This window comes from Rhipicephalus sanguineus, chromosome 1, assembly GCF_013339695.2.
Source record: "Rhipicephalus sanguineus isolate Rsan-2018 chromosome 1, BIME_Rsan_1.4, whole genome shotgun sequence".
Lineage (NCBI taxonomy): Eukaryota > Metazoa > Arthropoda > Arachnida > Ixodida > Ixodidae > Rhipicephalus > Rhipicephalus sanguineus.
Window position 1 is genome coordinate 128714084 of NC_051176.1, and position 13224 is coordinate 128727307.

General features: G+C 42.8%; 1 protein-coding gene across 7 annotated transcripts in view; it reads right to left on the reverse strand.

Moving 5' to 3' along the window:
* The window catches only part of LOC119397741 (dual 3',5'-cyclic-AMP and -GMP phosphodiesterase 11), a 532132-nt gene that overhangs the window by 41694 nt on the left and 477214 nt on the right, over nucleotides 1-13224 (reverse strand). For all 7 annotated transcript variants that reach the window (XR_007416391.1, XR_007416392.1, XR_007416393.1 and 4 more), the window contains exons 19-21: nucleotides 6643-6720; nucleotides 3554-3617; nucleotides 831-905 (exon numbers count right to left, since the gene is read on the reverse strand). Coding sequence is in view for 4 of the 7 variants with exons in the window: in XM_049416417.1 (XP_049272374.1) it covers nucleotides 831-905; nucleotides 3554-3617; nucleotides 6643-6720 (217 nt within the window). In the remaining 3 variants the exon portion in view is untranslated. The remainder of the gene's footprint in view (nucleotides 1-830; nucleotides 906-3553; nucleotides 3618-6642; nucleotides 6721-13224) is intronic.

The window sequence follows — 13224 nt, forward strand, 5'->3', positions numbered from 1 at the left end:
TCAACTACACACTATTGCAACCCTAGCTTGGTTGGTTTATGGGGCTTAACATCCCAAAGCAACTCGGGCTATGAGAGACACTGCAGTGGAGGGCTCCAGATAATATCAACCACCTGGGGTTGTCTAATGTGCACTGACATCACACGGTACACGGGCCTCTAGCATTTTGCCTGCATCAAAATGCGACTGCTGTGGCTGGGATCGAACCCGCATCTTTCGGGTCAGAAGCCAAGCACCATAACCACTGTACCACCGTGACAGACTTTTATTGCAACCCTAGTTTCACAAACCCGCATGTCTACGGATCAAGCATGAGAGTCAAGCAACAGCCATAAATACACAAGCATGGAAACAACTATGACTCTGCCTTCACTTGGGGCATTCAATAATAATTACTGACATGCTCAGTTGATCCAATTTGTACGCGTACTGGGACTCAGTCAAAGACCTTCACACAGTCACAACACCTCTGCCAAATTTAGCCCAATTCTTTTTTTTTCCATGCATCAGTTATTTAAATGTCCTTTATTTGAGAATTGCTATCCATCTCAACTGTCTTTTTAATAGAAGTTATGAGGACTTGAAAACTGTAATAAATTCAATTGTTCTCAATGGTTTCAAGGACCTATGTAGACCTGTAGACAATTGCGTTGTTGTGCTATGCAGTTTGTATGTGTTATGCAAAAATTTTTGATACTGTCTTCTGCTGGACTCTGCCAACCAGGGAGGCGATTGCAGTATTTTTACCTTCCAGTCATCTACGCTGCCACTGCTGTTATTGTTAATAGCCAGTTACGGTTTGAATGGTGTCTGTTTACAAAGCTACTTACAATGGGTTGGAGATTTAGCTCTTTCTTTTCCATGTCTCCTTGCTGAAAGAACTCCATTGTCACCAGGTCTGCAACCTGAAGTACAAATATCGGCTTTAGTAAGGGTGGTCAGATTGACATGCTATGAGTGAATATTGTCTGACACATGCAGGCACCTCTTGTGGAAAGCAATAACTTAACCCTTTGAGACGCTATGTACACAATTGTGTACACCACTTGTTTTTGCTATTTGTGTCGCCTAGGGGCTAAGAAAGAGCAAGGCATATTGAGCTTTGAATTAATTGAACCTCCTGCATAATAAATTTCTCTTCATCGAACTTCATTTTGCAGCGTATTGCTGCATATGATCACTTCGCTGAAGACACTACACTGTTCGACGAGTCGTTCGACGTGCCGCTTCCTATGAGCCTTGTGAAAAGTATAATTTTTCTTTTCTCAAAACGGACATAACCAAAAAATGAATTTGCACTATATTTCCAGCCTGAGATTTCCTTCTGTTTATGCCAAAATAGGGCACGAATGACTTCGGGGTAAATAGATATTTAATTACAACTCAATCAGGATTAGTAACTATAACACGCATAAATTAGCGTATTATGACATTATTTTTGTTGCAATAGAATACTGAGTGCCTTGAAATAACGCTGTACCAATTTGACACATTTACAGGCAGTTCTTCATAGGTGGCGTCTGAAAGGGTTAATTTGTAACAGTGGTTAGACGATTAAAAGCATGCAGTCACCAAAAAAATGATAAAGCAGCACACGTGGATCATTATCAGCTTATTTACCAAGTCTTCAGTAAAATTCTCAAGTTGCACGACAGAATCTTCGAGCCTGTTCATGATCTTTTGCTTCTAAAGCTGGTAAAATGGTTTATGTTTTCATCTGCATGCATACCATCCTGGCTGTTGCATAATGCCTATTTTTGCAGTGACCCAGCATGGCATGTTCATTTAAATATGTACCTCTTACCGGAAAGTCAAACACCAACCTAAAGGCTACCACACCATCTTGGCACAAAGTATGTGCTAATTACGCACAGGCACAGTTCTACAATAATTTTTGTAAGGGTTATGGACAAACTGAGCTGCCTCTTTGAATGTCTCAGAAGAAATGTGTATACCTCTACAAAGATATTAGGTGCATATTAGAGTATTCACCTGAAAATATTAGCATAATTTTCAAACAAAATGCTTCATTGAAACTTTCTACATATTAAATTTGACTTGCTTATGGACATGCCAGATAACATTATTCTAGGCTCATCTTAAATGCTCCTGTAGATCTGGCTTGGACTGGCCACTCTAGTGTTTGTGAAGCAAGCTGAAGCTACAATAAGCCTCATGCATAATTCTTTTTATTTTTACTACTTTTCTGACTTGATTAAGTCATGCGTATTCAAGTATGTTTTATTACTGAATCAATAACATAAATGTGCAGCCCTGTTTTAGGGCTGGTACCATTACTAATTAACTACATTATGCTGTGGTTCATTACAGGCATAACATTTTAAAAATCTACTACTGCACTTCAATAACTAAAAAAGGAGCTGTATGCATGTTTTCTTTCTAGGGCTACATTTCCTTTCTGCAATTCACCAGTCAATTTATCTCCAAAAGAAACAAATATTGCAGCTGAATAAAGTGTACCAAGTTATCATAAAATGACCTCACTATTGAACCAGAATGCCCCTTAAACCTCCTGCTGTAAATATTTTTTGAATTCGTAAAGTATAAACAGAGTTACAGGGAGTTTTTGCAGGCTTTGGGCACTTTCTCTCTTCTTTTGCCCTGACCAACATGATGGAATCTACACAGGGCAGGTGGATGGCAAAGGGGCAAGAATTTATGTCAGCCCGTGTAATCGCCTTCTGAGTTCTGGGTTGCAATGAAGAAAAGGATTTCTGCTGTACGCATATATTAGATGTGAAGCTTTTGCGTTGGGCTGTGTCCGTAGCTCCACTGGCGACCGTCCCACCTAGCATAGCCATCTGAGCACGCGCTCGTGCCAAGGAGAATCTTCTTCCTCTTGTTCTTCGACCGCCTTGATGATGATGCGTGCAGAGCAATTTAGGGGCCTGGGCTGCCGTATGCTGTCCTAGCTTGGCGTAACGCAGACAAAGCCATGTGTGCTGCCAAGCGCTAGCGCGTTCGGGCCTGTGGGGCTGGGTAAGACGCTGTGGTCTCTCCCCCTTACACTCTCTCAGCAATCACGTGATGGCGTCAGGGAACGAGATTCTGCAGACGCGCGATGAACCCGCGTGGCGTGCTCCAACAAGAGTTCGCGACGAGTAACAGCAACTACAGTGAATTCATGGTGTGCTCCACTTGCAAGGACGTGTTAACATCGGGCAAGGTGCCCGTGAAGAACGGAACTTTAAGTCGACCCATGCGCTGTTTCGCATCCCCACATGGTTCCCTTTAGTGGGAGATGGTGTAATTTCTTGCTCTGCAAACATGTGGATGTGTGATACTATTGTCTGCCATGTTTCAGTATAATAGAGTAGGACACTGTCTTTGACCAGAGAACACAATAAGATGATGTCCATTTGCCTTAATTCTCATGTTTTCCTTGCTATATTTACCTCCATGAAAATGCACCACCCATATTAATGCTGCAATTTTATTAAAAGCAGCCATCTTAAAGACTGCCAACACTGACAAATTACATTCCACTAATTTTAACAACAAACTTGACAGCGTACAGAACACTTTCACTCACCACTCTTTGGACATCCCAGGGTTTGGTGATCGCTCCAATATCGCAAGCTGTCATCAGCATATTTCTGAAGAAAGACCAGAGTGAGCATTTGTATGTAAAGAAAAACTAACACTGAGCTAAAAGCATCTGAAAAAGTACACAAGCTACTAGAGATGAAGGAAGAGAGGGAAGCATGGCACCCTGCCCCAGAAGAGTACATGTGTGTGTACCTACATTGTCCTTAACAGTGATAACTATGGGTTAATAGGCAAATTGCTTTTGCTGTTACCATGTATACATGACACCATTTTCTTATTTGAACAGTAATTAATGAGTGAATTTGCATGTGGATCCATCAGTGAATCAAGTTAAGCTCAGTTTCTCCATTAAAAAATTAGGTCAGTGAATGAGGCATTTGTCCCACCATTACATCTGCCACTAGCACTGATCAAAATTTAAACGCAAGAAAAATGCATACCTAACAGTAAAAAACTAGCTCAAGTATAAAAAAACTTGAGGAATAAATCAAATATTCATACCAGTGTGATCGGTGCTACAGGCAGCACTGGATATACTCATTTGAAAGAGACAGGAAGTTGATTATTTGTACTCATAAATAATGACGTGATAAGGTTTGAAGTGTGTATTTAATGTGCACATTCATGCAGACTCGGTGCTATAGATTCAACTGCAAGAGTCATACATATGCATAAAATAAAGGACAATATTTTAAATGTGTGTTGTTGAATCAAAGACGCTGACACATATGCATGTGCAACATGACAGGAAGTTGAGCTATGCAACATAACATATATATTGCCTTAACAGCGACCATTGTTTCTTGCATTGCATGATTACTGGCTCATCCCTTCCACATCTCCCCATGAACTACTGTCTTGTCTGAGCAACATCATGCATTTAGCTTTTATAAAACAACAGCTCTGGTTCTTCACGGCTTACCATCAAGCTGCAGAAAATATGCCGTTCATAAATATATGCAGTGAAACCTCGGTGATACAATCACGGCTCGTACAAATTTCAGGGTGATACGAATTTTTCTTTGGTCCCGGCCAAGGCCCATTGGCATGCAGTGTAATGGAGTAGGTTGTTTCGAACAGATTTTCACCCCACGACATTTGATACGAACGTACGCTACCGCGTAGGTACGAAGAGGTGCTGTCCGCGCTGTCGCGGGAGACGCGCCAAGCACGTGCGGAATCAGAAACGCAAGCACGGGCATGCGCACTGCGCCGCCAATTGGTCAGAATCACGGTGTAAGAAACATACTTTTCTTACATAGTGATCAGAATAAACCTTCAGTGACGCATCGTAACCTCCGAGATTGTGTGTGCGAATCTTGGAAGCCCTAATGCGCCTTCGTGCGCCTTCGCCTTTAGATTACAAGCCATGTCCTCCATGCAATCGGTGTCCTCGTGCATCAGACACCCTATGAAAGGTGGACGAGGACCGACAGAAGACAAGGACAGTCTTGGCGAAGCAGCTAGGCCTCACAACGTCAGCATGCATGACTGGGGACGCACTTGTGCGGGCACGGCCGTAAATCTCTCGAAAAACATCCTCAACACCACCGCGATAAGAAAATAATAATGTAGGACCACGGTCGTAAAATTTTCTGGCCTTCATCTATCACAGCAAAGCGCTCCTTAAGTCACTTTTGCTGCAGTACCCCGGTATCATGCGGAAAAGCATACTAAAGATTTGGAAAGAGCTCCTATACTCGCGGACAACTTTTCTTGGCAATGAAGGGAAGGCTACGGGGGCGGAGCTACTGCACATGTACTGCTCCGCGAAGTAGTCCGGTTCGGCGCGCGTTTCGAATTTAGTTTTGGTTTGTGAACCTTCCGTACCTCCTGTGACGGCCATTTTATTATTCGAGCGGGCCGTCACAGGCTTACACAGCCATTTGTTAGTGAAATTCGTCACAAGCTCCCTCGGCGAGTTGTCGGGAAAGCTGGAGGGTGACGAGCGCTCACCTGAAGATGAAGGCGCCATTTTGACTGTGAGGTGCACATAAAAGGTGCGACGTTTTCACAGGTGCAAAAACGCGAAATGACACTGCAGAAATCAAAATCACTATAAATATCTCCTTGGTGCGCGCTGACCCTCTCTTCAAACAGCGCCCCGTAGAAAATGAAGCAATGTTATTGTTTTTATTCTCACGCAGAAAACACGGACGCAATTGTGGCACTATAATCTTCAACGGTAGCACACGCGTAGTTCGGCTCTCTAGCCTTCCCTTCATTGCCAAGAAAAGTTGTCCGCGAGTATAGCTGTCGCGGGTCACAACACACCTGGTCCATAATTACATACGCGCGCACAGGCCGTATATTTACAAGAGCAGGTATGATTGTTGACATCTAAAAACTTCACTGGCAATCATTCAGAGCTGTTCGTGACATTGCTGCGGCCCCGAAAAAGAATAAATGAAAATGTACGCCAGCTTTCTTTTGTCGCATGCTAATTTTTCATACTTTCTGGTGATATGAATTTCGGATTATACGAATATTTTTGGTGATCCCGCGAGATTCATATCACCGAGGTTTTACTGTATATATTTCTTGCATCCGCCCTCCCTCCTCAAGAAAAAAAAAAAGCCTGCGTGTATGTCGCCATACGAACACAATGGATGTTGTAGGTGGTGTACTAGGGCTTGAGGAAAGCATATGCGTGTCATTTTTTCACGCCCTGCAGTGGCTACAGAGACGCTATACAGATTCAACATTTTAAGAACTTGACCTATGAACTTGACTTATGGTAGAAGCCATATCAAGCATGAAAATTAAATAGATCCTCAGAAAAGCATGACACATATGTCCCATTTGCGAGAAAAAAAAAACGTAAAGCAGAAAAGAAATAAAAAATGGTGATAAACAAACAGATCAAAAGAAAAAAAAGAACCTTGCCTAATGAACATATCATCAAATACAAAAAGCTACATTATACTCAGTTGTACCACACTCGCCCTCTCTTGCAGGTGACTAATATGATAATTAATGCAAATGTACAATCAACACAGCATTCCTTTCATGTGCAATTCAACAATATGAACCTAGGTGACTCTTAAACAACAGCAGCATATGTGCAATCACCTGAGAAGCTCACGATGATCACAGTTGGCCCACTGGTACTCGTCGTTCTCCACAAGCTTGAAGAACTGGCCTCTCTTGCTACAGACACGAGACAAAAGAAGGCACACACAGTTACAGGACATGACTTAATTAAGCTTCTCTCGGCGAAACGACTATGTTGACATATGTAATAAGGGCACGACATAAGTCCATGAGGTAGAGGAAGTTTCATGATAAGGACAGTCTGCTTTTACTTGAAAGCAGCACAAAGCCACACAGGCTCCTCAAATAGAATGTTTAATGGTTGAAAAATAATTTATCCTAGTTTAAGTAACGAATCTATCACCATTTGCTTCCTGGTACCAAAACTGAGGCAACTAGGAGGTAAGAAAAGAATGAATATCTCAATACCTTAACCCTTTCAGGGTCGATTCTTTTCGCAAAATGTGTCACCAAAACATGTATTTTTTTAACTGCTGAATTAAATTCTTCATATGAATCTATTCAAGAAAAAACTTGTCTAAAATTTTTTTTGACAAAAAAGTGACAAAAAAATAATTTGTGTTGTTACATACATATGGTTTATTCGTGAGTAACGGCAAGAGAAATTCTAAAAAAGAACTCTACGACCGTTAAAAGTTCTGCATTGAAATAAACGCCTGTGTAGTTGACAGACGTACAAAAATAAGTGCATGAAGTGGCCTTAAATGAAAACACGGGGGAGAAAAGCCACTTTTGATCCAGTCAGCATCGTCTCACCGCGCATGCTTTTGAGATGTCACTCACTCATCAACATCCGAGTCTTAACTCGTAAGTAACTCCTTGTATGACGGCCTGACATTTACTGAATCAGATTCTGATTTGGCAGTCGAGTGGCGATTTGGAGGAATCCCCGCTAGACTAACTTGCGGCAGAGAAACCGGTGCGCACTTCCATAGCGAAAGCAAACTGCGCGGGTGAGCGCACTGAAGAAAACTGTGTAGTTGTGAGCACATCCGGAAAACGAAAACAAGTCCAAAACATATAATAATCCTTCGTCTTATCACGAAGGAGATGGAAGCGGTTTTTGTGAGTCCCCGAAACAGGAAATGCAATCACAGCAACATCACCCAATGGGCATTTAAACTCCGGCGGGCGTCCAGTGGATGTCCACTTCTGGATGTCTTGGTCATCCAGTGGACATCCGCGAATAGCCGATAGACGTACAGCGGACATCCGCTGGACTAGAAGGCGCACACTAATTGGCAATCCAGCGGGTGTCCCACGGGTGTCTAGGTCGGATATTCGGAGGTTCAACGGACGCAGGAGCTCTTTTTTATCGTATTTATATTTCCATTGCCATGGAGGGAAAAAAATGCACGTGGCAACCGCAGATCAATCGTAGTCGCTTCGTCGCTTGCAACGATCGAGTAAGATTTGCGGCTTCAAAATATGTGTAATTTGTTTTAAAGGGCGTCGCCACCTCGGCGTGACTTAAATTGCACGCCATATCGTCAAATATTAAAGACGATAGACTTTCTATTTAGAAAAAGTTTATTTACACTATGTACATTAAACGCAGATGCTTTGGTGTCCGTCTGTCAACCGATATTCAGCCACCCTGCTAAAGTTTAACTACTTTCTGAATGCCCAGCCATCTTGAACTGGTAGCGGGGTTCATATTTGTGAACATTCTCGATCAAAAAGCAAATATTACGCATACCTGAGGCGCAACATCAATACATATGTATTAGGTGGTGCGTTCCTTTAATAGAAAATATATCGATACATAATTCTAAAGACCGTAGTGTTTCTCAGGCTGCGCTGAAAATGCTAGTGTTTTTTGTGCTGTGCTGAAAATTCGACGCTGAGCCAGATGCGGCGATTCAATAAACACCCGTGGTGGCCATACTGGCAGCATGCGGGTTTTCTCGGGCGTGGCGCACTTTCTGCGCTGTAAAAAATGACCGAGGAGTTTTTGAAAGCGATATATAGGTTTGGCTGCTGTAATTAAGTACTTGAAAGGGGTAGTGAATTATGTACATCACATTTTCTGTTGAAAATTCGACCTATCGCGCGCATGATGGCCCTGGAAGACATATCATGATTCATAAGTACCGAAAATCAGAAGTTCGCAAATAAAGCCCGAAACAAGTTAAAATCGTACGCGAGGCGATATATCCTGCACGTTATGTCCCGAGGACGTCCGATGGAGAAAAGCAAACGGACTTAAACATTTAATCCGACATTGATATCCATCGGATGTCCCCTGGACAACTGCTTAGGACGTGGACGTTCGGATTTTATTCGGATGTCCGAGGGAGTTTCAATGCCCATTGGGCACTTGCATCAGTCAGTGCCTGCACAGAAACAGGTGTAATTGCACCCCGGGGAGCAATAAACGAGGGAGTAACCAAATGGTCACCCTTCGAGATATTCTAAACAGGAAAGCCAGCAGTTTTGCAGGTGCAACAAGCGGGAACCAGCCGAAGAACAAAACCGAAACTAGCTGGCGCACCGCTGTAGTAAAGCATGAAAAAAAAAAACAGAGAGACATCGGCGCAAGAAAAAAATTCCACGTATTTCCGCAGTGTGGCAGCACATGCCAAGCAGGAGAAACAATTGAAAAAGGCACGCGTTTTAAACATGCAGGCATGATGTACATGTACGTCTTTGACCCTCAAAGGGTTTAAGCCCTCCAGTCAAACTTAGCCAAGCTTAGCCAACAGTTAGGACAAGCTGTCAGGTTTTAGCTAGTCTTGGATAACTGATGAGGGGAATTATTACTAAACAGATGTAGACACATGAAAGAGAGGACAAACACAAGTGTGCTTTCCTTTGTGTGCACACCTTTCCTTAGCACAAATCCCCATAGTTACTTGCTGCTTATTCTGGCTTCTTGGTTTCCGTTCCTGTTTTCCCACTCTGAACCATATGTAACTTACCCAACAGTCTACCCTCACAATCCCTAGATTACCAATTGCTATCATCCTGAATAGCTCATTTCATACTACAACCACCCCAAAAATGCAGCGCTTGAACGTTTTTTTTTTTCTGGAGCGGAGCCAATTTTTCTATGAAGCTTTATTTTAAACAACACCAACACCTTTGGATATATACCAACTTTCCCTTTCAGTGCATATAACGCAAAACTAAGCCTGCTATAACATCTTGCATTTATATACAACTCAAAGGGGGAGCAGAACATCATTTGTTGTGTCCATAACACCATAATAAAGATTGACTGCCTTCCCAGCCAATATAGGCTAATGGATGGGAGCAGGCGAGTTATTAATGGGTAAGCCAAAGATGCCAATGAAAAGCTTCTGTTACTGCTCGCCACTGAAGGACTGGGAAAGATTGTTTTCTGCCATCTTTTCGTCAGCAAGAGGACATGTTTCCTCTAACGCAGCCATCAACACCACATTCCGTCTTTAACATCATGGTGTGCACAGTAGTAGTAGTGTTACAAGACTTATATAAGCCTTTTGTGTGTATGCCAACAAAGTGCTATGGCCTGTTATTGCGTGTACAATGCTTGTTGCAGTTGTGCGTCGATGCTCTTAAATACCAAATATAATAGTAGCAATAAAAAACATTTATTTGCAGTGATTTATGGCAGCAATTGTTGCACAATATCAAAGGTACCAGCATGCCCTACTTGCTTGTGTGCAGAACACTGATAAGCTGATCAGAAATCCCTGAGAAAACAAGATCAGAGGCTCTATTTGGTAATTATTATTTTCATTCCTTTCTTGGTCTTTGCTGATTCACTGTGAGTGCCACTTACCACCCGACTTGAGGTGGGTGCCATAGGTAAGATTTTTTTCAAGACCATGGTCACAAAAGAATTTTCGGCAAGCTAGGTGAAATGCTGGACTTGCACAGTTCTGATGACCGACAATTGCTCCAACAACCGGGGTAAAATTGCAAAAATCTGTATTATGCAATCCCAACAAATGTCTTTTCATGCATGCTTTCTGCTTTTAATGTTTCATTTTATTGTCGTGTAGCATGGATGTGAGGGTGCACTACTAATAGAAGAGTTTTGTGGATTCCTTCTCTTAAGGCAAACTTCTGATGAAAAGACATCCATGATCCCTTTGAATTTGTCTTGGCATGGGAACCAGGGCTGCCAGGCTTGGCTACTTTTTTAGGCTGGTGGTGGCAAAAAAAAAAAAAAAAACGGGTTGGCTAATATGCTACTTTTTGGCTACATTGCTGTTCCCTTGATTTGAGCTAAGTTATCAATATCGGGTGATATTGCACCCACTGGTGTTCGAGTATGTGGTGTAAAAACGTGGCAACGCAATTGTGTTTCCAGCTCCCATAATTAAATTGGCAGTTCAATTACACAGAAAATTTACTTTAATTGAAAAGGATGACTCAATGACCTCAGCAGGGGTAAGGGTCAAGGGTGGGAATTATAATATAAACATTACAACAACTGCATGTTCATAATCTTGCAGTCACATAGGACTCGCAGGCAAGAACAAAAGGCTTTTGGATACGTACGTGGCTGGTACACAGGAACACTGTTGCACGAGGCCTCATTGTGCAAACCACCTATTGCTCAACGCCACTTTAAACCCCAGTTGGAAGTCAAAAGGAATTTAAAGGGATCTGCATCCATGGTGCTCTACACTCATCTACATTAGAAATCCAACATCCGACTAACTGTTTGCATCATGATTAGGTACGAACTTTGACTCTGGAATATTTACTGCTAAGACTTTGTCATCACGCGAGAAATAATTGCAAAGATGACTACAATTTATGCTTCAATCCAAGCAACTGCAATTTTAAGCGCATTCATACCCGTGTGGCCATTTTTATTGTCGTTACTTTTAGTCCTTAAGAAAACTCATGCGAGATGCGCGAAGAGAGAATAATTTTTTGCAACAGCACAAAAACTTCGTCATCCTGCACGAAATGATTGTTAAACTTAACAATTTATGCTTGCATCTCAGCAATTCTGATATTGAAGTGTTTATGCAGTACGCGTTTAAATTTTCGCCGAAAGGCTTTTGCATTTGGCAGCGTCTCATGTGCCGCGTGGTGCACGAGACCTGGCTCCTGCGAAGTGACGTCATCGTAATAAAATAAACTTGAAACAACTCAAATGGACAGATTATTACTTTATAATGTGTTAAACCTACAAAAATACTATTCGACAAAAAGTGTTTGACGAGTTAGTTAATGTACATTTGTTAATTAATGACATATCACAAGCACCTTAAATCCCGGGGGCGCTGCGAAAAGTAACAGTGGCAAATATGGCAGCTGCGAGAAAGTCCATGTGCGGCATAGTTTCTCACTATGATGTGCGGATTGTTGCTGTTGGAAGCAGGGGCGTAGGCAGAAATTTTTTTCGGGGGTGGGGGGGTGGGTTGGGGGGCACCTCCTTGATTTGAATTGGGGGCCGGGCAGGCAGATGTGGTCAAGTGTCATTTTGGGCTCTGTATGCCATAACAAAAAAAAATTTCGGGGGTGGGGAGCACAGGCACAGTGTGCCCCCCCCCCCCCCCCCCCGGCTACGCCACTGGTTGGAAGTACTGCATTTTCTAGTTTCAATGGCAAAACGTGGTGTTGCCGAATGTGAGAGTGTCCTAGCAGCCGAGTACCTCATTTTGCTTGTCGCGAAGGGCAAGGTCAACGATGAAATAAATGTTGTTGCACACTTCGTGTGAATGTCCAGATGCACAAGAAATCCCAGTGCGGGTGCGAAGTGTTTTTACTAAGCCTGTGATCTCTGATGGCCAATGCTCCTACACTCTGAGGCAAAAACCAGTCAAAAAGACGCCGGACAAGGGGAAGAAGTGACACACACAAGGACTGGACTAGCAACTGTTTTCGCACTTTGCGAAAAACCTACACTGCAGGTTTTTCGCAAAGTGCGAACACCTATCAGCCGTTATCATCCATTGCTAGGTAAATAAATTCTGCTGTGCTGTCACAGGCCATGTTATTCAGCAAGGTAGACAAACTGTTTGGTACTGTTTTCTAGGTAGGTGGGCTAATGCAGTCAGCTGTTGCCATTGGGCATCGTTTATCAAGTGCTGATTGCTCATAGTACAGTGTAACCAAGAGCATCACAGCGGAACATCAGTATTTTGAAGCGAATTAGTCTGCCGATTACTTCGTGAGGCGGTGACGGTACACTGAGCGACATAACAAGGTTTCGTGTTGCATATTCGGCGTGGCTACAAGAGGCGAAGAGAAACAGTGACTGCTGGCTGCCAAAAGAATAATGGCAGGAAACTTGTCCACCATTATTTGTTATGCTTATAATCAGCCAGTCATGCCTTGCACTTGGAACACACACGCAATGAGATAGTGCGAGCAGGAGCAAAATTCTAGTGCTACGGTGACGCAGGCTGAAAGCACAGATTCGCCCAGCGATAGCCAAACCATGTTGAAGTTCGACTGTACCGAAAGCCACGCTTTACGCTCTTCACATTTCTTTTCATCATGATAGTACATCACCACGAGCCGTTCGCAAAATCTAGGCGCCCAGTGACACAGTTCTGAGACCACGTCTGTTGCAGTCTGTCTTCCTGTCATCAGAGCCTTGATAAACCATACAAATCAACATTCTTGACGCGGATGCCGGAGAAGCCGATG